At 41.4% G+C, this 24986-nt stretch overlaps 2 protein-coding genes across 2 annotated transcripts in view; one reads left to right on the forward strand and one right to left on the reverse strand.

Annotated features, from left to right (window-relative positions):
- The window catches only part of LOC142775612 (uncharacterized), a 48894-nt gene extending 39050 nt beyond the window's left edge, over positions 1–9844 (forward strand). The window contains exon 2 of the mRNA XM_075877125.1: positions 9554–9844. Coding sequence (XP_075733240.1) covers positions 9554–9644 — 91 coding nt within the window. The 3' untranslated portion in view covers positions 9645–9844. The remainder of the gene's footprint in view (positions 1–9553) is intronic.
- Positions 9845–23220: 13376 nt separating this feature from the next.
- On the reverse strand, positions 23221–24014 carry LOC142775613 (uncharacterized). The gene has a single exon (XM_075877126.1). It carries the CDS (start codon positions 23991–23993, stop codon positions 23271–23273), a length of 723 nt encoding a protein of 240 aa, XP_075733241.1. The 5' UTR covers positions 23994–24014; the 3' UTR covers positions 23221–23270.
- Between the last annotated feature and the right edge of the window lie 972 nt (positions 24015–24986).

Consider the following 24986-nt stretch of genomic DNA (forward strand, 5'->3'; position numbering starts at 1 on the left):
CATCTTATTGCACAGTGTCTGGTACATAGGAAAGATATTGCTGACTTAATTTCCACAATATGCAGCAATACTATGCAGCACATATACATTCCACTCTAACTTTTGTACAGTGTAAACATGCACAAACAAAGCAGGACTAACCTGGTTGGCTGAAGGTTCCAAGACTATGCCACACTCTCTGATACTTTCCTGAGGCAGTGTGTGATGCTGAAAAAAAAAGCATCAATTTCTTTTACCATAAACACAATGGATGACAATGGTTATAACTGTTGCCTTTGCATTTCCATTCACACATTTCATGCACAGTAACTTTATATACATAGCATACATCGTTTTTTGTGTGTTTACTAAAAGCACCTTACCAAGAAATCTTGTATAAAACTAAGAGAAGCTGGAGAGTTTATTGTATTTGTATAAAAAGTACTGTGGCATTTTTTTTCCACATCTCTGATGGAACATGCACATAAACTCTGCATTTGTTTTTTTTTTCAATTAACTGCTAAGTTCTCCTTATTAGATGTGAAGTCAGGTATTCATTCAACTGCCGTGATTTGGTGCTCATGCATGATGACGCAAACAAATGGAATATTGTAGTTATAAAAATAATTGACTAAGCCACTGTGGTGCACATATTTCTCAGCTTCTTCATTTTCCCGCAAGATACGCTACAACATAAAGCAGCATGCTCATAATCGGCCCCGTAGGCAGCCATAAGCATTTTAAATAAAGTTCCCCAAGCACAGCTGATTAATCGAACCAACCATCAATCGGCGTGCTTTCTCTTGCTAGACTGCCTTTACACATAAAAGTACATTCACACCGGCAAATAAATGAATCAATAAAGTACGAAAGCACATGCGCTACAGTTAAAGCATAAGCGTCAACGCACTTTGGACTCCGGCGCTGCAAGACATTTTTCTAGCGTGCCATGCTATTGCTATTCGGCATGGATACAACGCACACAATCGTGCCGTACCGTAACAACGCCGTCGAACACGCGTTGCAGTAATGCGGGGTTTTATTTGAGCTCATCATGTAGGTAACACGCATGCGGTACTTTGAACCTCAATTTTTCAGCTGGCACTACGACGTATACACTTGTGCAGTCATTTCAATAGTATAGTTTTGGATTCACAAGCACCCTGTCATTTTATAATCGATTCTAGAAATCGCTAACCGGTGGATGTCTTTCAGCATGTAGTATAAAATTATTGTGAAGTAGACCACATTGCATGGAAGAGACAATGTCGTTATAGGTAAAATTACCGAGGTTCGATGGGACATTCTGAACGCCCATTTGCGAATCTCCCTTTCTGCATGTCACACGATCTGAATCGCCCGTGTACTTACCTTTTTACCGGTAAGGAACAAAGATGGCAGTGCGTCGGCTTTGAGGGGATGCCTCCTCATGTGAATGCCGAATTGCTGCATAAGGGCAGAATTGCATTCGTAATCTTCCAGCTGAAAGTGGCGACCGCATACGTGCAAATCCTGCCGCCGATCCGATGTGGGCAGTCTGATACGCTGCAGCCAATCGATTCGCCTGCTGCCTTCCCCAGGCAGACGGTGTCTCATCTTCACTTGTCGCCAATCACTGGACTTACAGCCCACAACGCAGCAAGGGCGATTCATGGTGTCACAACCGCATGATGTCCACTCGTTGCGCAGCTCTCGTCAACATGGAGCGCGTGGGATCCAAGCAGACAACGTTCGCCATGTGCCGAAAGTTCCAAAGCTTACTTGTAAACTGCGATCGTCTTCTTTTTCTTGGTAAAAGTTTTTAATCAAAATAAATTATAATGTGTTTTACAAACTACGAACAACATTTGTTTCCTGTTTACTAGAAAAGAAATACCTGTGCTGCGTGTTGCGCAGTCAAGCAGATCAGTTGAAAACGATGAAGTCAATAGGGCAGATCGCGTCGCTTGGTGTGTGGGTGACTGAAAATGCGTTTGGCGGAGTCGCAGCGATCTGCAGCGATCTCGAGCGATTCGCAACTTTAAAGCATTGTAATAAATTACACAGTTTACGCAGAGAGCTCAAATCGGTCTCTAAATTACCCTTGGGACTTGGTCTACCGGCCCAATGTGTTAGTAAAAAATCGATAAAACTGTTTCAGGGTCCCTTTAAGTGCCATACACTTAAATAGATTTTTGTAGCAGTGTTAGGCGCTATCACCCTTGAGCGCGCAAGCGCTACATATCAGCTTACCGCAACTGATGTTCTTAACACTCGTATTGCTTCTGGCATCATTATGCAAATATAAACAACTGGTTATACAAAACTTATGCAATTATTGAACATACATCTGTGTGTACAACATTTGTTCATATGTTTAATGTCATTTAGTACGTTTTGCTAAATACACCACAGTCACCTTCCTTCATGATATACGTAAGTGTCAAATTGTAAACCATGTCATTGTACAATATTTTTATACATTAAAAGAAGTCACCATTTTTTCATTTCTTTTTTTGCTGTCATTCTACATGGATGAAGTTTTTTCCCCTTAGAAATTCGCTTACTTTCCAAAAACAGAAAAAAGAAAACAGCTGCCTATCTGATTTTTTATCTCTGAAAGGAATTCATACTAACTTGTTTATTGCTTACAAGGGTGCCATTTCGCGCCGAAAAATGAGACACACGTAGACAGGAAAACCTGCGGTGTGCAAACCGCACGTAATACATACCTAGGCGACGAACACTTGTTTATGTACAACTATCGATCGTGCAGCTGTATGAGGATTTAGTAGTGCAATACAGGCTTTTTTAATTTGATTCGTGTTTCTCAACCAGGAATCTTCTGCATTTTGCAATCACGATCAGGATCTCAATTGAAATTACATCGTGTTACACTTGCATGGCTTAACCTCGGCCTCGTTGACCAATAAAATGGCTGTAATGCCACTCATTGATTAATTGATACATTCGACGAGCACGCGGCAAAACAGTCAAAAGCAAGTTACCGAAGCATATGATCAAGCAAAATGAAAAACATACTTTCATGCTCAGTAAATTTTGTACAACGAATGGTGCCAGCTCACACAAAAAAATCAAATATTAACAATCACAAAATTAATGCTGAAGCACATAGCGACAGTGCAAATATGGTCTTTTGTGCAAGGGACCCTAGTGCAAGTTCAAGTGCTGCAAACACTGTCCGTGTTCGTCAAGCACATGGGCAACGATAAGGTCAATCGCAGTGCCCACGCTCACTACAAGGACACCACAATCAGCGCACGTCCAGCACAGCACAAATGTGTACAGCTCGCGATCGCGTACAGCTCATCCCACACACGCATGCATGCACACACGCTGAGAGAACCTGAGGTTGCCTGACACACTGTTAACCAAAAGCCACAGCACGCCACACGCAAAAAAATATGCCCAGAGAACCAGATTTAATTCTGCAGAGAACCTCAGGTTGCCTGACCCACCATTCTCCAAAAGCCATAGCTTTGTACGGATCCAAGCCAAGTTGGGAGAAAGTAGCATTTGCGCTATTTTCACCGGGTCGTAGCAGTCACTGCCTGGTGTAGGCCCGTGTGCTCAGACTTGGGCGTACGTTAAAGAACCTCAGGTGATCGAAATTTTGGCCTCTCTCATAATCATTTGGTGGTTTTGGGACATTAAACCCCACATATAATATATATAATTTTCGACTTGTCTGTCCTCTTTCTTCTAGTTTTTTCTGAACTTAACTTCTAGTCCTAGCAACTAGACACCATGTCTGACATGTGTGGTACTTTTTTGTTCTCTGTCTCTCTCTCTCATGTGAGTGGCACATGTAGTCACCTGCTCATTCTCAATTGATATTTGTTTATGTAATCAGCAGCTCAACAGATATTCACTCTCTTCATGCAGCTAGACCTAAAGAAAAATGCTATCTGGGTTTCAAGTACTCAAATGTTGGAACTCTTAATTAGTACTATTGACACTGTGTTTTGTTTGCTCTTTTTTAAATAAAAGTATAAAAATCATGAATGTTTGGCGAATGGAAGTGTATCAAAAAGCATCAATGTGGATGCATTCACAGTTAAGGGTGCTTTAGTTGTCAAGCACCAATACTTTTTGTATAAGAACATTAAACATTAGTCTACTTCTCTAAAGAGCCATTTCACTTTCATGTTATAGTCATTCCTATGGCGAAGCAATCAACCATTTTTTTTCTTTTTTTTTCTTAATTCACCTATATTTACCTATTTCTCTATTTCTACTTCTTTCGCTTTCATTTTTTAACTGTATATTTGAGAACAAGCAGCAAAAAGTCAAAACAGGAATGATGAAGAAAGCACCTTCAAGCTCACGCCTTCTTCGTCCTTGTCTTGAGTATTGATTGGTTTTCCTCGCATCTAAACATGAACCAAGTGGCCTAGCTTTTTCTTCTTGATCTACCCTTATCTTTTATTCATTTTTCCTTTTTCTGTCAAGCTTGCTTCCTCTTTTTTTGAATCCTTTTTCAGCTCTCACTTTATTTCTTCCATGTTCAGCATTTTATTTATTTATTCATTTATTTTGCCCTCAGGGCGCATTGTACATTTCATAGGGAGAAGGGATGACAACGCTAAAAAAAAAGAACACAAAGCACATGTCATAGAATATAGCAAATGATTGAGACACAAAGTTTAATACTGCTAATAACTTCATAAAATGTTGCCTTAGATAAATAAGGCTATAGGAAATTAATTGTTGAATAATACATAAAAATGTAATAAATATTCATTGTTTTGAGGATATTTTCAAATTCGATTGATTGATTGTGGGGTTTAACGTCCCAAAACCATCATATGATTATGACACATGCCGTAGTGGAGTGCTCTGGAATTTTTACCACCTGGGGTCCTTTAACGTGCACCGAAATCTGAGCATTTGGGCCTACAACATTTCCGCCTCCATCGGAAATGCAGCCGTCCAAGCTGGAATTCAATCCCGCGACCTGCGGGATCGAATGCAGCTTGGGCGGCTGCATTTCCGATGGAGCCGGAAATGTTGGAGGTCAGCAGCCGAGTACCTTAGCCACTAGACCACCGTGGCGGCGCCATATATTTTCAAATTTAATGTATCTAGTGATGCTTGTTAATCATGCAGGCTGAGGCTTGCTCTGCTAGCATGCCTGGATAGCTGAATGGTTAGGATGCTCACTTTCTCATCAAGGGTACACGGCGTATTGTATCCTGCCTCATCGAAATTCTTTTTTCATTATAATTCCTCTTCTTGTCTTTCTTTCTATTTTTCTCTCACTGATCAGGGCTATTGCAGGTCTTGAGAAAAGATTTGTGCATATGTTTTGGGAATGAAGCAGATGAGAATGAATATGAACAGGAGGATACAGAGAATGCATGCCGGTTCATGATAATGATTATGGGTGTGTGGATAGTGAATTTTGTTTAGAACTGAACCTAATACAAATCGAATAGGGAATATAGATCAACTACACTGAATATATTAATTGATTGCTATGTGGGGTTTAACATCCTAAAACCACCAAATGATTATGAGAGATGCTTACACTGAATTGAATACGAAGAAAATTGAATGCTGTTCAAATAGTAAGTCAGCTATTTTTAAAGTAGCCTATATACCTAGTAAGGTAATAATTTTCTAAACAGCAGAAGGGTTTCACGAAATTTTATTTGAAACAAATATTCACCTGCTTTAACAAGGTTTATGTGGGTATTTGAAATTTCCATGAAAACCCTTAAATTTGAAGTTTGTTTTCAAGGCCTTCAAAGTATAAAAATTTTTGCAAATTCTTGAATTTCTTTAAAAAACATTTTTGGCACATTTCACAGTCCTTTATTTGTGATGCTGCAAATGTAGCATGTGGTATATATCATGTGCTCATCATAATGGAATTGAGAACATCAATAGCTTCTGCGAGGAACCAATACCATGCGTCTTAATTGTAATAATATTGGGGTTTTACATACCAAAACGAAATGATAATTTGAAAGACACCATAGTGGAAGGCTCCGAAAACTTTTACCATCCGGTTTTCTGTAACATGCACAGCTGGGATTGAACCCGCAACCGTTAAGTCTGCAGCCAAGCACCATAACGGCTACCCCGCCTTGGTGGACAACACTGTGCATATTTTGAAACTCGCAAAAGGCAGGAGCAAAAAGATTGAAAGAAAAAATAGATGTTGCACTGAGGAGGAAGTCAAAACTCTTATAAAAAAGAAAATGAAACAAGAAGTTATTGTTGGCAAATTGGCAGCTACATCAGACTCATATGCAAGAAAGGCAATTATAGTGACCTGATGTGAATCATCAAGTCAAGCAGTCTCAGGAACACTGCCAACTTTAAGCAGCTGGAGATAGTGGACATTGATTTGAAAATTCGGGAAAAGCAGTAAGGAGTGCGCATATTAAACTGATCCTTAGTTTTGCCTATCTTTACTTTGCATGTTGTGCCATACTGAAAAAAGTTTGGATCATGTGTCATACTGAAAGCGATTATCAATGTAACTCGAACACACTATAATTGACAGTTGTCTAGAAAGAAGATGTTATCGAAGCCACGTTTCTGATGTTTTCTCCAGCGATGTTACCCTTTTTCGATAAATTATAGTTTCAAGCCTCCATCCTCCCCTCAAGATTGGAATTATTGCTAGTCACATTTTGTGTGTAGTCTTAATAAAACAATGTGAAACAATCGTAAAGCTTCCCAAACATTGCCCAGCGGCCTGCACTAAGTGGTGCTAACAGTTTCTGTGGGTGACACCCAGTTGCACCCAAACTAGTCTGGTTGCGTAGCAACATCAAGGTTTCGGTTTATAAAACTCTAAAAATGATTAAACTGAACAGTTCTCCAAAGGATGCAAAACAGTAAAATGGAAAGATGAAGTTTTACCAATTTAATACAACTGATCTAACAGGTGCACTTATTCTAGTTATGTCTATTCTGGGAACATCATCACAACTGTACATAACAAACCAACTTTTATATACACCTAGTGCATTAAACCTATCCATACTGTTTTACAAACATACTTATAGAGCAAGATTTACGGGGGATGCTGCTTTACATTCTCGAAAATATTTAAGAGCTGCCCGAACCAGGAATGACTGGCACATTTTTGGCACTAGTTATAGAAAACTTGCGTTACCTTGAATGTACTTCATTTGCGAAAAGGTTTCAATGGTTTTTGTGAGTTAGAACCTCTGTATATAAGCCTGAACAAGGCTGAGGAAACCAGTACAACGTGCTTGCAGAAAGTATAAAAAAATAGAAACAAAATAATAATGCAAAGAATCCACTATGCATTTATTTATTTTGTATTGAGAACAGTGGACACGTGGCTTGAGCAAGAGAAAGACGACTGTGATTGCTGACCTGCTTATAGTTAGCCTTTTTTGCAAACTAGTGCTTCTTTGGGCCAACTTCTGCCTGTAAAACACCCAAGTTGGAACTGCAGGTGCGAGGTACATCTGGTCCTCACCATACAACTGCTGGAACTGTGCAGCCAGACACTACCACAACCTTTCGCGATGACTTATTTAGGACTATTTCAGGGCATTCCAGATGCTTACGATAAGTGAAACACCAACAAGAAGCACATAAATGTGAACTTCTGCTTGATCGACGCAGCGAAACTATGGTATAGAAATCATCAAAGTGATTTCACTACCTGGCGGGATTTCGCTACAACTCTTACCAAAATATTTGGCTGGCCTGCAGTGCATGGACTTCCTGCTGAACAGTACTTACATGGCAGTGTATGAGAAAGGATTAGACCTTCAGAAGCTACATTGAACATGTGCTCTTTCCCTGCAAGCTCATCATCACTAGATGAGGAAGGCAAGATAAAGCGCATCATGAAAGGCACTGATAACTGTGCATTCTGGATGCTTGCTGCAGAGAGTCCCCAGATGGTCATTAATGTATTTCAGCTCTGCAGATTGCACAGGAGTTGTATTCCCTTTAAGGGCAATGTGTACTGTTGTCCTCATAAACTTTGGAGGTGCATCATGCACGAAGTGTTTTTTCAAATAGACTCAAACTCAGTGTGCACATTCGTGCTGGCTTCTTGAGTGGGCAACTAGCGGTCATTTAACTTCATTGTGCTTTCATCAGAACAGACGATTGGGTGAGTTGGTGAATTTTCATCCTAAATGAACAATAGCATGGCAAAAACAGGGACGGGAAAGAAATGACTGACTACAGCGATGCAGTTTGTCATTTCTTTCCTGTCCCTGTTTTTGTCATGCTATAATTGATTTAAGATTTCGTTGTGCGGCATATTGCTGCAGAGGATCCCCTTTTGGGAGACATTACCGCGTTTGATGATCATTTGATGTGCCACGCACCAGGAGCAACGTTAAAAGTTTTTTTTCGTCGCTTGAATTGGGTGCCACCAGTAAGCAAAATATGGACGTATTTCGTATGTAATGGTTATTATTTGATTATTTTTAGGCAAGAATTTAAGTTGACTGATTGCAGTATAACTATATATTCAGTTACTTGCACAAAGCAATACCTTTTTTCTTTGGAATGTAATATTGAGTGCCTTAGAAACATGTCATATGAATTTGACGTATTGGCAGACAGTACACCGTAATTCGTAAGTGAAGGGTATATATAATCATGAAAACATTTCAGGCAATGGCACCCTTATTACCTTCTCTTTGTCATGTCATTTAAACGCAATTTGCTGAGGCCTTACCACCAACTGATACTGAAGCACTGGTTACTGCACCACTGATGTATGTTGCTACTGTCACTTGAGTGTTGGGTTCATTGCTTTAACTACAATTGATTTATTTATAGGTATCTAATAGCCAAAAGTGCTTCTAACAAGTTGAGTGCAACAATGACACAGTAGTAACAACACACTATTATAAGAAAAATGTTTGCTTATTGGGTTTGAAAGTGACATTTTTTTATAGCTTATCAAGTGGCCTTCAGTGCCTCTATCTCGACATGCTCCGTCATCTACAGCTACACACCACCACACAGCATTGTCCTCTATGGCCATGCATGTATCAGTAGAAACACAGGAGCAATGTATTTTGTGAATAACATAGGCCCACGATTGATATATCTACGCCAAGGTTACAGGAAGGATGAAGGGGTCTTGCCTCTGGGATTGCTATGAGTTGGCACAGCAACCCTTCTTCCATTTCTATCAATTCATTTATAAATAAGTACATGTCATTGTAACAGTTTGTATGTCCATCTGGATTGCCTAATTGGTTACATTATAAGTCCAACTAGACAGTGAAGTAAGAAGCAGTACCTGCATGAGCCTAGTGCTAAAAATCTTCATAATCGACAGCACGATTTCTTTAACAATGCAAACCTCCCTATGCTTCCATTTCTTGACTTCAGTCTTTGATTTACCCTCTTGTGCAGTTGTCGGTGCCTGCACTCAATGTTATGCCATCTCTATCACTTGCATTGTGAGGTTGACACACCTAAAAGTGCTGACTCTTCCACACCCTCATTTTCGCATGCAACTATCCTGAAAAACAAGTGAAAATGTTGCTAGACAGCAGGTTGCTGAACTCAGAATTTAAAACCATTTTGTTCTGTCCTCCCCCACTTCTAGGCTGACCCCTGAAGCAATGTGGATCAGAGACCAGAGCTGGAATGCTGCCGTGTACTGCTGCTTGGCCCAGTGTGAACAAGTGCTGCAATGAGGACAGCATCTGCCTTTGTAGACGTTTTCTGAAGGCATTTAGTATACATAATTTCTCATTCTGCTTGACGAGAAACTGTTGTGCAACATAACCTTTACTAACATTTGAAAATGTAAAATGAAACCATGTACTGCCAGAGCAAACCTGCTCCTATAGGGACTTCAGATTTACTTTGAATAAAAAAAAAAGTTGGAAATCAATTTTGTAACACTGGATGTTTTCGCTTTCACGTATCCCAAAACAAGCAAAAATCTGTCCTGTTATGTCATCTGCAAGCTCAGTTACACCACAGCACTGTCTGTCATCAGAATTGAAAGCAAAGTCGGACCCACCTCAACTTTTCGAGTGCTGGGTGTACTTTCCACTATGCAGTGACTTGGATTTATACTACGGTCATAATCCTTGAATTGAAATGCTTTTTGCTGGTGATAAGATAATCTTTCAAATAGTTTTAAAAAATCATGTGGTAAGCTATTCGGCCTGCCACATTAATTTATTTGTAGTGTTATGGCTATATAGGTCTTTAATGATAATGGTATCCAAGGACTTCTGCTGTGCAATTATAAGAGCTGTTTAGATCCCATTCTTAATGTGAAAAAAAAAAATGGGGGACTAGAAGCAGGCCATTGTAAGCAGCATGTCATTGGTTCATGTTGACATTTGTTTCGAAACCTTCACTCTTACACCATGCTAGGCAGCTTGGGATGCAAGCTGCTCTAAGGATCAATGGGGACAGTGACACTTGTTTACTGCTCTGCTTCACCAAATGAATTCAAATTAAAACAAAAAAAAAGATAGCTGTCAGTATCGCATTTCATAATTTTGCAATTTTACATCTACACATTGAACACCGAAATTTCAACTTTCTGGATTTATAGATGTAAACATCTCATGGAGCGACATAAAAACTAACATTGTCATGTGATCAAGTTGTTGAAGACTGCAGCAGTCAGTGGGATTGAGACCATACTTTTGATTTCAGCAAACCTTTGGCTGAGAAACAGAAAGTCAAAACTACAAGCAATACTTAGTCTGCCCTGATAGCGGTAAAAGTGCGTCGGCCATCAATAATCTGACAAGCAGTACAGCGCATCTGCTTTTATACATGTGCTACCGAAAATTTCAGGGTTATTGCTGGTGGCTGCCTAAGCTCTAGACAACTTGTGTCCTATCCACAAACACAACAGTGTGATCTAAAGTTATTGCGGAGCTTCTTGAATACTGCTGTGCCATCTGCGTCGAGTGTCGCTTAGAGTCTCTGTGCGTGAAACCAGACTTTGTCAAAATGAAACACACATGGCAATATGCATGTCAGGCTCGTCATTTTTATGCTAAGTTTATCCCAAGTAAAAATATATTTTTATCCTCAAAGGCCAAATAACATCTGAATGTGGCGTGTTGTGCTGCATGTGTTATTGCTGTGACAAATATATATATATATATATAGCAATTCACATAGCTTTAGTAACAATATATGTGGGCTTCTCATTCCCCAATCAGTTCACAAGTAATTTTTTAACCCACTTTACATTTCACTTTCAATACATTTTGTGATGGTCTTAATTAATCATGTCATTTCCGAGATTCTCTGGCAAAAACAATTAAGATATAGCTTTTTCTTTTTTGTTTCAGGACAACATTTAAATGTTGATGTGAAATTTTCCATTTATTTTAATTTTTTTGTGATAAAGCACCCAGAGTATGTAGACATTTGACTTAACTTGAGCCAGAAAATGGATGCTTCCAAAGTTTCTCAGAAAATGCATTTTATGCATATTCAGAATCATAATTAGGCCAGGTTGCCACTCATGATTTAGGCAAGAATTGCCATAATGTATTCGCACTCACTACATTTTCTGGCTGGCATGTGCTGAATTGTAAAAGGTACTTTTTTTGTAATTTGCTTTGTGTATGTTAATTTCATTCCTATCTCGGCAGAGTTATTTGTGCTGTTTGACCTTGCATTTTTTAAAATATGGCACAAATAATGCAATAACAAACAAGTAAGTGCTTATGAACAGACTCGTGCTTAGTTTATTGATGTAAGCTAAGAGTAAAAAAGATGTGCTTTAAACTGAACCTTCTTGCTAATAGACAAGATTCAGGGCAGTTTTCATCAAATATTCTTATGTCTTTACTCCCATTTCATGTCACGAATTGGCATCACTTTCAGCCAGGTACATTTTCTTTTTTCCATTTACGCACCTTGAGGCATGAGCAAGAGTGTGTTCAATGAGAGATGGGATACAGCACAAAAAAAAAAAAAAAAACACTCGTTTCACAGATGCCGAATCACATTGTCACAAAAAGATGGTGGGCCATTGGCGACGACAATATTATTAGGGGTGTGCGATATTTGAATAACGTATCAAATAGCATTTGCTAGTCAAGCTGAATGGTACCTATATGAAATATCAAATGTTTTAAAAATAATTGGTTCTATACAACTTTTCAAGTTTTCACGACAGGGGGCCATCATATTGAAAGGCACGCCGTCTAACGTGCAAGTTGGGCATAATAGCCGTCATGGGCTGTGTGTACGCGAGCTGACGCTTCATCCATTAAGTGCCAACCACTGGCACGCGTTCGCTCGCGTCTACGCGTCAAAAGCGTCAAATGCGCCTCTCGGCGTCGGCTTCGGAGGGGAATACGCGAGCAGGCGCGAGGGATCAAGCCGGGCTTGATATTTCGCCTCGCGTACGCTACGTCACCACGCGTACAGCGGCGCCAACCAACCAGAGGCCGCGCGCCAACCAACCAGAGGCCGTGATGACTCCGAATGCTGTGCCTAATGGCCGCCGCTTCGAAGGCACAGCCGAGTGCTGAAAGCAAGCATGAAAACTACTCCTAACGTTCCTGAATGACCGCTTCGTAATCTAGAACGACAACGAAACGACGAACGACTGCGAGTGCTACCAGCGTGACGCGGTTTCGTGCCGAGTTCGAGCGACGCCGACAAATCCAGCGAATGCCGGCCGGCTATGCTAGCGCCGGACCCCTGTGCGATCGTCGGCCGAGCGAAAGGAGCATGTCGGTGTTCTTGTGCTTTCATCTGTGACTTTCTGTGCTAAAAACGAGTGCGAACATACTTCGGAGGTTCGAAGGTTTGAGCGTGAGCCCTTGCCTACCGCGGAGGCAATTCAGATCGGTGTCATCTGCATCCAGCGCAGGCCTCTACCATCTAGTTCGTATGAACCAGCACATGCGAGGCACATCGGCTGAAAAAAACTCTACGGTAGTTTCCGTCGCAACATAGACACCATATACGACGACCGAAATATCGCGTAGGTCATACGGAGGAGTTTTTATCTGCACTGTGTTTGTGTTTGTTTTCAACATCAATATTCATCATCGCTGAAAGCGAACCTTGCACTAGCCAACACATTTCCGTGATGTGAAAACGTATGTACTTATATAAGTGTATTCGCGAATTGTATGACGCGGAAACATTCGTTGGCTTCGGTGCTAATCGTTTTTGTGTGTTGCCAAGCTAATCATAAGCGTGCGCTGGTTGGTAGCAGTGAGATGCGACTTCGTGTCGGGTACCAGCGACGCTGACACACTGGGCTGTCAGCGGTCTCATTTCCATTCACGTACAAGACAGAAACTCGAGCGTGCGTCGCTGTGGTGATCGAAAAAGAAAGTTGCATGATTAAGTGCTGCTGGTATTGCCTGCTATTTCACTTCTCGCTTCTTCTGCTTCTGTGCTACGCTCAGTAGCACATACGTTGTTTGGAGGCATTCTAACACACACATTCTTAATTTGTAGTTCATTCTGATACTCATAGCTATAGGCATACAATGGCGCTTCTCCGTCATTTTACAGTTTACTATAACATAACGCGCGATCTGTTTACAGCTGGACAGATAACTGAAAACCTTGTGAGAAGCACCTGATTTGAAATCAGCTGCACGATGACACGATTGTGGGAAGAGAAGATCACCACATGTATGCACAGAATGAATGAAGGTACACTAGTATGGTACTGCACTTTGTGTAGAAGAAATGCAAAAAGTACCTCATGTGACTTATGAGTCCTTTCAGAGCTGTGCTTGTATTTATCTGTGCCTCCAGACTGTAATGAGCTCAATATATTCGATGGTTCTGAACATTGAATATTTGTATGTGTTTCCAAGGAGTCCTTCATTTCTGTTCGGTTTTTTAGTATATGCATTAACTTGGATTATATATACGCATTCACTTAAGCATATTCTGTGTAGTTCTGTTGGAAAACTTGCCAAAACTTCTTTACGGTGCTCTGGTGCAATCCTTTGATCAGTATCTGTCCCATCAAAAATTTTTGGCATGCTTTATTGCATTATAGTGTATTTTGACAATTAATGACATGCTAAAGCCACAGTGCTTGGCTGTAATCTCAAAACCAATGTCTGTCTCATCAAGAAGTGTCAGATGCATTTTGTAGATGTTAAAGGATATATAAACTACCAGCAAAGTGCTGAAGTCTTCAACACAGCACTGATCCGCAATCACCACCCAGCTTAGAAGTCATTTGTAGAGTTCTCTAACACGTTCAAATAAAGTTATCAAACACTGGATTGATCTACTTGGTTTGATTCCTAATCCCAGTGTGTCTGACTTTTTGGAGGCACTTGTATTATAATAATGTCCTATTTCTCTCATTTATTACAGGGGTGCACTCAAGGGTAGTGATATTTGTTTACCTTGGCACACTTAATGTGATATTACTGTTTATATTCTTTCATTTTGTATATATGTATGCCACTTTTGCAGTAGCCTCACAGTGAGCAGCTGTATTTGAAAATAAATAAATATACCATTCGAAAGTGTTCAACGCTGTGCTCGGTTCCAATCTAGTCGCTAATATCTGTTGCATCGTGATGTGTCGGGTATATTTATTGCATTGGAGAACATTTTGGCTGCCTTCCATGCAGGGTTCAGTTCCAGTATTATGACTGATATCTGTGACTTCATGAAGAGTTAGACGCGGTTTGTCGTTTTAGAGAATACTTTAACTACAGACAACATCCAGAAGTCTTTCCTACAAGGTTCAGTTGCAGCCCTATGGCCAATATCTGTCTTATGATGAAAACTTCAAGTACAGTTAGTTGCATTAGAGCATATTTTGACTACAAAAAATGCCCAGAGGCATTCTACGTAGTGCTTGGTTCCATTCTTATGACAGTATCTGTTGTATCATTAAGAGCCAGATGCGGTTTCTTGCATGACAGGATATTTCCAATACGCTTATCATTCAAAGCCCTCTGAACAGGGCACAATTACAGCCTCATGACCTAAATCCGTCACATCATGAAGAGTAGGGTGTGCGTTGTTTCGGCTGCAGACAACGTTCATTTTGGCTGCAGGCCATTTCGGCTGCAGACAACGTTCAAAAGCCTTCTATACAGGGTTCACTTCCAATATTATGACTGATAACATTGACTTTATGAACAGTTGGGTGCGGTTTGTCATTTTAGAGAATAATTTGACTAAAGAGAACGTCCAGAAGTCTTCCATACAGGGTTCCGTTCCAATATTATGACTGATATCTGTGACTTCATGAACAGTTCGGTGTCGTTAGTCGTTTTAGAGAATACTTTGACTAAAGATAACATTCAGAAGTCTTCCTTACAGGTTTCAGTTCTATAATTATGACCGATATCTGTGACTTCATGAACAATTGGGTGTCGTTTGTCGTTTTAGAGAATACTTTGACTAAAGACAACGTCTAGAAGTCTTGTATTAAGGTTTCAATTCTAATATTATGACCGATATCTGTCACTTCATGAACAGTTGGGTGTCGTCTGTCGTTCTAGAGAATACTTTGACTAAAGACAACGTCCAGAAGTCTTGTATTGAGCTTTCAGTTCTAATATTATGACCGATATCTGTCACTTCATGAACAGTTGGGTGTCGTCTGTCGTTCTAGAGAATACTTTGACTAAAGACAACCTCCAGAAGTCTTGTATTAACGTTTTAGTTCTATAATTATGACCGATATCTGTCACTTCATGAACAGTTGGGTGTCGTCTGTCGTTCTAGAGAATACTTTGACTAAAGACAACGTTCAGAAGTCTTGTATTGAGGTTTCAGTTCTAATATTATGACCGATATCTGTCACTTCATGAACAGTTGGGTGTCGTCTGTCGTTTTAGAGAATACTTTGACTAAAGACAACGTCCAGAAGTCTTGCATTAAGGTTTCAGTTCTAATGTTATGACCGATATTTGTGACTTCATGAACAGTTGATTGTCGTCTGTGGTTCTAGGGAATACTTTGACTAAAGACAACGTCCAGAAGTCTTGTATTGAGGTTTCAGTTATAGTATTATGACCGATATCTGTCACTTCATGAACAGTTGGGTGTCGTCTGTCGTTTTAGAGAATACTTTAACTACAGACAACATCCAGAAGTCTTTCCTACAAGATTCAGTTGCAGCCCTATGGCCAATATCTGTCTTATTATGAAAACTTCAAGTACAGTTAGTTGCATTAGAGCATATTTTGACTACAAAAAATGCCCAGAGGCATTCTACGTAGTGCTTGGTTCCATTCTTATGGCAGTATCTGTTGTATCATTAAGAGCCAGATGCGGTTTCTTGCATGACAGGATATTTCCAATACGCTTATCATTCAAAGCCCTCTGAACAGGGCACAATTACAGCCTCATGACCTAAATCCGTCACCTCATGAAGAGTAGGGTGTGCGTTGTTTCGGCTGCAGACAACGTTCATTTTGGCTGCAGGCCATTTCGGCTGCAGACAACGTTCAAAAGCCTTCTATACAGGGTTCACTTCCAATATTATGACTGATAACATTGACTTTATGAACAGTTGGGTGCGGTTTGTCATTTTAGAGAATAATTTGACTAAAGAGAACGTGCAGAAGTCTTCCATACAGGGTTCCGTTCCAATATTATGACTGATATCTGTGACTTCATGAACAGTTGGGTGTCGTCTGTCGTTCTAGAGAATACTTTGACTAAAGACAACGTTCAGAAGTCTTGTATTGAGGTTTCAGTTCTAATATTATGACCGATATCTGTCACTTCATGAACAGTTGGGTGTCGTCTGTCGTTTTAGAGAATACTTTGACTAAAGACAACGTCCAGAAGTCTTCCAGTGCAAGGTTCAGTTGAAATATTCTGACCAATATCTGTCACATCATGAAGTGTCAGGCACAGTTAGTTGCATTAGAGCACATTTCAGCTATGGAAAATGCCTGAAGGCATTCTACGCAGTATTTGGTTCCTATCTTATGACCAATATCTCTTGTGTCAATAAGTACCGGGTGTGCTTTGTTGCATTAGAGGATATTTCGAACACACACATCAACCGAAAGCCTGCTACTCTGGCCTCAATTGTAGTCTTATGACTGACTTAAATCTCTCAGATCATGAAGTTGCAGGCGTGATTATTAAGTTGACTGATATAAAATATGTTGTGTAAATATACTGAAGGTACCAGCATATACAAGATATTGTTAGTAACTTTGGTAGTGCAGGTATAGAAACCCGGTGGTTTGTAAACCTGATCAGGAAGGCAGCCACGCCTCATTCACCGCAGAGAGGAGGGGGGGGAGCTCAATGTCAATTCCATATATTAACATAATAGGGAGGGGGTGCTAAGTCAGCCCTGGGGAGGGGCACTGGGACAAACTTTTGCCCCCCCCCCTTAAGAAGAGCCCTGCACACGCCTATGATAGCCGTACAGTATGCTAGACGCGAATGTTCATTCGCGGGAGCGGCACACGCACCGATGTTGATTTCTGGTGCTACCGCTGTAGTTACTTTGGGCACTGAAATGTCAATTACCTCTAAAATAGTCTAAACTGTGGTGGTTGAAGCACTATCAACTTGTTAACGTGTTTTCATATCCTCTGAAACATACATTCCCGCTCCAGTTGAGAACGTGCCGTTCTGTGCTGAACTTGGACAGTTCCAAGCCAAAAGATCAAGCAACATTGCGCATCGGCCTTGGACGCGTGGGCGTCAACGTGGTCGACGCGTGCCAGTAGTTGCACGCCCTTTTCCTCCACAGGCGCGACTAGACGCTTTTGACGCGTAGGCGCAAGCATACGCGTGCCAGTGGTTGGCACTTTAGTGTGAGATCTTTGCAACAGCCTGTGTTCGCCGATATTTCGTTCGTTTAGACTATTTTGTTTGAACTTGTCGGTGCCACTTACTGATTCGCCGCCCTCCGAACTATTCAACAGCGCTCATTCGCGCTAGCGACGCAAGAATGAACCCGCGTCTGCAGACTGCAGCGTGTCGTCGTTGGTACCAGATTCATCACGACCTCAAGTGTCAGCAACTGGTAAGCCGAGTGTCATTTGTTTTCCTTACCCTGTTTACCACTTTTATTTGACGGTGCCGTGAGTGAGCACTTGCTTTGTGCTCGTTCCCGACAAAAAAGTTACAGCAGTAAACATATGGCTATCGTACTTGTTCGCAGATACCTTGACCTACGCCCATCCCGACGATATCGAAGACTGGGCAGAGGACACACGCGAGTGGCCACAAATAGGACAACTGAACATTGCCTATTACCTCGTAGAGGCGAAAGCGCGCGACCTTCGCCATGTGTGCAACTACAAGGCATTAGAGTCATATAACTACGTGCAATCTGGCTGGGTGGGCCAGTTGCTGGCACACAAAGTGATTGAAGATGTTCTGCTAGTAAAGGGGGCGGTGACACCGTGGCAAGCAGTGAATAGCAGGCCCCATCGCGCGTGGATTTCCGCGAGGCCTTCCGGTGAGGTCCTGCGCGCTGGCTGCACATGCGTAGCCGGGCAAGCCAGAGTATGCAGCCATGTCAGCGCTGTCCTATGGAAAATAGAAATTGCTGTCTCATCGGCAGAGTGTGCACAAATGTTGCTGCTGCATAAAATAAAGGAACAAAACGTAACGTTGAGCCCTCAACAATTGAAGAGATAAATTTCAAGTTTCCCCGGACTGCTGTTGACCCCGATCCCATGGCAGAGCGTCGGCCGCGAGATATCATCGTGCCATTGGGGAGAGAAGAAATATAAGCTTTACATTGCGATTCGGGTTACCAGGGGCTGTTCAACGTTCCAGGTAAGCCAAAAGTGTTACACGTACATTCGTGTCAAAGACGAAATAGGGAGATCACGCGGTGCAGTGAGAGCCAGCTAAACATGCTTTTTTACCTGGCCTGTGGGGCAGTGGAGCAGATTTTATTTATGGTAGATCTGTTCACTACTTCAGTTTCCATGCTCACAGTTTTGAAGTTCTGTTAACAAAAATTTGGTGTTCCCATAACTTTCCAGCCTGGCTCATTAACATGAGGAATGTGATTTGTTGCTTAATCTGTGAAGCCAAGTAGCATTCTCGGAGCACTGTGTTGCAGCAGCAATAATTTTGCCTTTTTTTTAAGGTCGCTACTGTATGAAACGCTCAATGCTCCACCGCGACCACCCAGAACTCTGGCCGCCCAGCCTATTCTTCATGCCCCCCACGACGACATTGACACTTGCAACAAATTTTATGAAGAGTTGGTCAAGTTGTCGTTCAGAGCTGCAGCTTCACTTGAGGAGTGCACGAGAAGCCAGACCACAGCCATTTGGCATGATGCAAGGTGCATTCGCCTCACAGCATCCAACATAAAAAGAGTGTCGAAGAGGAGCTCGACATCCTACACGAATGCTGTCAACTCAATTTTGAGCTCCAGCTTTTCAAGAAACGCTGCCACTAAGCATGGGCAGAGGTATGAGGATGTTGCACGCAGGCAGTTCACAGAGAAGACTGGCCTTGCTTTAACACTGTGTGGCACAGTTGTGTGCCGTGACATTCCCTGGCTGTCGGCGTCCCTGGCCGTCGGTGTCCCCACACAGTTTTCAGACGGTGCTAGAAATCAAGTGCCCATACGTAATTGACTGCGTGGAAATGGTAAATGAAGGCAACTATGATGTGAAATGTGCTGCAGGTAATTACTTCCTTGCCGAAGGTGATCCTAATGGCTATAATGCACAAGTGCAATTCCAGATGTTTTGCACGGGACGGAAGCTTTGCCACTTTTATGTCAGGAGCGTGAAGAGTGACATAGTGGTCCAAGTACCATTTTGTGAAAATTTTGTCACAGCCTGCATGCCAAGGCTCAAGACATTTTATTTTACAGAGCTGCTTTCAGAAGCAGAGAGGCCGTATGCAAATAAACCACTACCAATTTCCACCGATTATGTTAACATTTGCAAACTGTAATGTACATTTGATATTAGATGGATAGGTGGAAGTTTGCAAAATGTTGGCTTTTACCTTTATGTCAGCTCACTGGGCTGATGTACCATCACTGCATTGCATTTGTTTTCATTGTATATTTGAAAGCATTGAATGTAGTTGGCTGAAATTTGTAAGTACTTACTTTTCTGATTGCCACAAAATATTTGTGTAATACTACATTGTAAACAGAATGTCAACATGTAGCTGATTGACACAGGGCATTGCATCTGTGTTAACATGTCATGGTAGTACAGGGTTCGCCTTAAGAACCATCATTTTTTTTTTCACATGCACGCTTCAAAACAAAATGTCATGAGCTCTTGTCAAAATGTCAGCCTCAACAGTCATATTTGTCCTGTATGCGGTTCCCAGTTGGGTAAAGTGAACCAATCTTGGTTTTGGTATGAATTTATAAACTGTAAAAAAATAAGGCAACTGATTTGAGAACCTTGTTTATGAAAAATTGCATAGCCCAATAACTCTTAGAAAAGTACTTGACTTGGTCAGTATTATTTTTTTTGTTCTATCTTGCTAATGAGCACACTAATTTTCACGCACTTCAAAGTGCCTTCTAGCTAATATGCCTTTAAATGTCCCATGAAAATTTCAAGAGTTTTTTTTTTCATTCCGAGCATAGTCACTGGCATGATTTTACATTGAACTGTAGTTATCATAGCCTTGCATTTGCGTTTTGGTTCAGCTGTTCTGCCCGAGCACGAGTGTAGCTGCACATGCCAGGCATGATGTCTTCATATGTCTGCTATTTTGCCAGCAGGCCACACCATTTTTCTTTTCGTTAGTGTCAAATACAGGTTATTTGTTGCCAAGAGTCATCATTGTACGCCTGTATATTGCACATAACCATTCCAGACATACATAGTGCATCTCTTGCATGAGTATATTGTGTATCATTTTGTATATATTGCACGCATCCTGTCCCGAGACTGCCATGATTGTTGAAAAGTTTGCTTATCACAATCTCGGGCAAGGTAATTCTACAACCAATCGCAGCACTTATTTTCTGAAAGCATGCCTGAAAACAAACATGTAACTGCTTATGTGATGGACTCTACTGACTGCCGCAAAGCTTCCTGCTTGTTTGCATTGAGAAATTCAGCGAAATATTACTCTTTTTTTCCATAAGTCCAGTGGTCATGATGTCTTACTAGTTACAGATGCCAAATGTTTGTTGCCCCAGGCTACTTGCAAGGGGTTGCATGTCTCCGTGCCTTCAGTCACTACACCGAGGACAAATAGGCACCATTTTTTTACTATTCATTAGGTTGGGCTCACTGCCTGTCTGCTTCACTCATTAAACCAAAACTGGAGTATGCGTCTTCTGTTTGGGACCCTGATCTAAAAACACTAAAAATTATTATTGAGTCCGTTCAGAGTTCATCAGCACGTTTCGTTCTGTCAAACTATTCCCGCTCAGCTAGCGTTTCATTAATGAAATCAGATCTCGGACTTCTTGATTTGCAGCTTAGAAGAAAAATTTCTGATCTATGCCTTTTTCAAAACAATTTTCACTTGAACAATTCAATTAAACAGGGGCTTAATTTTTCCATCTTTATTGCAGCATTAGCCCTTGAGAATGAAATAGGTTCTTCTACACTGTCTTCGTGTGCTAATCGAGCAGCTGCATCGGCATGTTCGTTGCCCGATATGCCACAGTGACTTGGAAGCCACTGAAACGTGATTTCGTGTCCTACGTCGAAGAGGTGGTGGAGCAGCTAATTTCCAGCACTAGTTGTTCATGAGGTCCCCGGTATAAGGTGAATACCAAACACTGTAGTGCTGCCTTGGAGTACGTGAACATGCTCCATTTTTCGGCTTTTCGGTGTTTAATGGCTTTAACTGCGCTATGTAGAGCAACAAGTTGCACAGTTGGCGATGTCGTCTGGTGGGATAACCGAATCTTCGTCGTCCTGGCAGGAAATATCACTGACCCTGAAGATCCATCCACTGTAGTTGAAAAGTCAGTATATAGATGGTTATGCTGACTGTACTCGTACAACAGGAGAAGAGACAGCTGCTTTAGTGCTAAAGAGGAGAGCTTTGTTTTGAACCGTATGCCTGGAACCATGAGTTGAACCTATGGAAAAGTCTTACACCATAGGGGAGTTGCAATTGTGGATGGAGTTGTATATCTCATAGGTATGCGTGTACGTTATGCAAGACTGTCTGGCAAATTTAGGCACAACGTCGGTCTTCTGGCAGCGAGGCTAGATGATGGGCAGGGGGGCAGATAATATGCCTCACGTGTGTTCTGAGTGCTTCCATTACGATATGCATCTTTGGCAGGTAGTCATTTGCAATCGCATACGTCTCAGCTGTTGACGAACATCACGGTAGTCCTAGACAAACTCGCAGAGCCAAAGTTTGGACGCTTTCGAGTGTGTGAATGTTGGTTCCGCAGGTATTTATCAGCACTGACAAGCTATGTTGCAAATAGCAGAGAAAAATTGTCTTCTACAATTGCATCATTGCATGTATTGAGGTCCCTCAGGTTTTTCCTCCAAGATACTTGAAATAAGTTAGCAATGTCTGTCAGCCGCTTCATCAAGTAGGCCACATGTAGGCCACAGCAGAGATCTCCATCAATGAATACACCTAGAAATCTGTGTCCTGACATATAGCATGACTTGGCCGTCGATACATAAAGAGTATGAAAGGTCTCATTGGCTTTCGACTAAAAGCCATTCATCCACATTTCGATGGCGAGATCTTCAGACCCTGTTCATTGAGGTAAACCGATAACGTCTTAGCCTTTATGAAGCTTCACGCGTACTTGAGAGGTGATCAGAAAAGTTGGTGTTTCTTTAGTGGCCTTTGAAGTTATGTACAGTCATGATTTGCTGCTCTACTCATGAGCACTTGTTTAGTTTGCAATCAGGCCTCGCCGCGGTGGACTAGTGGCTAAGGTACTCAGCTGCTGACACGCAGGTCGCGGGATCGAATCTCGGCTGTGGCAGCTGCATTTTCGATGGAGGCAAAAATACTGTAGGCCCGTGTGCTCAGATTTGGGTGCACGTTAAAGAACCCCAGGTGGTCAAAATTTCGGGAGCCTTCCACTACGACATCTCTCATATTCATATGGTGGTTTTGGAACTTTAAACCCCACTTATCAACCAGTAAATTAGTTTGCAATCAGTGCACCCTTCAAATTGCATATTCCAGCATAAACAAGCACCATATTGCCAATACTCTTCTTTGATTTGATGGGCAATGCTTGTTTGAATATTCTGTAGGTCTTGATTCTATTAATTGCTCGTTCTACGTGTATACGCAATGAAGCGATCCTCTTTGTTCTGGTGACATCTCCTTCGGAGAGCTGAGGCCTCCCTGTGGGGGAAATGGATCGTTAGCTGACATGTTTTCAATCACAACAATAATCAAGCGTTAGCAGTTCATTCCTTACCTTTTGTAAAGGTCGGTATATTCAGCTTGACTCCTTGCAGCTCAAGGTTTCGGCTTAGGCTGAATCCTCTGTTAGCCATAATCTCATCACCAGGACCCAGGAGGTCTTCAATGCCACAGTCGGCAGTTATAAATTTGTCAGACGCTCGTCCTCCGTACACATCGGACACATACATGATGTAGCCATTCGGCGCAATGGCCATCAAGAATTTAACAGTGTTGTGCGCCTTATATTTGCTATATGTCTGTGCTCGGGGCATCAGCTTCCTTGATCCATGCAGAAAAATCTCTGTGCAGTCACTGATGCATGTTGTCCCTTCATAATCGCTGTTAATAAAAGAAGGTGGCATGCTGTTTCTTATGGTCTCTCTTGGTAGCCAGAGGACCACTTTTTTCATTACTTTGCATAGTGCAAATAACGTATGCTTCACAATGCTGTGCACAGAGGCAACTGGTTTTTCAAAAATTCTGGACAAATGCCCATAGAGGAGCCCTAAGTGCAGTCTCGTTGGGGTCATCAACAGTTGATCCTCAACACAAATGTTGAACCTCTTGGTTCTTTCAACTGTGATGGCCTTTGCCAATTCCTTAAATATATCTGCTGATACGCTGGTGTAAAAAAGGAAGTCAGCTTCTGTGAGGGTTGGTGCAAAGATTTTGCACTTCTTAGAGGCTGGAACAGTCCTTGCATAGTTATGGTCTTGTGCCATCATAATTTCCCACTGTCCACTGGTTTTTTCTTGTAACCTGTTTACAGAAACAGGACATATTGATGTGCTACTGCTTCTGAACAAGCAGAACCACAGAGAGAGAAAGAGCAAATAAACAGGCTAATGCCTTGCCTTTCATATTGAAGGCACATTAAAGAGAATATTTTTGATGTGGAAATTTTTAACCTTTGACTTCTTTAAAGTTAAATAGTATATACTTTTTACTAGGATTCTTTTGTCTTGAGTGCAATTTCATATCTACAGTCACATGACAGAGAGTAAGCATAGCAACTGCTGTTTACAAACAGCTCATAACTAACAGAATACTGTTAGCCACCTGAATTTTCTAATTCTTACATGTAAATAATTTACACATGTTTCGCAGTGAAGCTGTTTCAGTTGGCTGTAGTTTGTGTGATGTTACCTGAAACACACCATGAACTGGCATGTGCTCACTTTGTCATAATCGTGATTGCTCCTAAAACAAGCATCAATTTCTCCAGCACAAGATTATTGCCTTCTTTGCTGGAGAAATTGATGAGCAAGAGGACTAGTATTGTAAAAGAAAGAGAGGGAGAAAGAGAAATAAGAATAGATGAAAATATTGCTGAGAGAAAAATTTCTTTGCAACGTGAGATTCAGGCTTACATAGACACAATCTGAAGGCAAGTGGCTAGCAGACCATAAACACAATGGGGTAGAAAGGGAAGTGAGGGAAGGGATGACTTTTTAGGGTGAGGAAGGAAACTGGGAGGGGAATGCCATCAGTTCCATGGCTCGGCCTCTGCCTTCGCACCACTAGGGGGGAGTTTGCCCTACATTTCTTTTATTATCAATTCTTAAAGTTTCATTAGACAGTATCATTTGTATAAAAAAGGTTGAAGTTCGGGGTTAAATGCACAATCGAAGCGATGAAACATTTGTGGCACAGTGTGTTGTTGGAGCCAACTTTAAGACAAGTAGACTTATCTACGAGGCCACAACATGAAGAAGCCA

Source organism: Rhipicephalus microplus, chromosome X (assembly GCF_043290135.1).
Source record: "Rhipicephalus microplus isolate Deutch F79 chromosome X, USDA_Rmic, whole genome shotgun sequence".
Taxonomy (NCBI): domain Eukaryota; kingdom Metazoa; phylum Arthropoda; class Arachnida; order Ixodida; family Ixodidae; genus Rhipicephalus; species Rhipicephalus microplus.

Coding starts and splice junctions, on each gene's coding strand:
- LOC142775613 (XM_075877126.1), bottom strand. CDS start 23,993: ATGATGGCACAAGACCATAACTATGCAAGGACTGTTCCAGCCTCTAAG.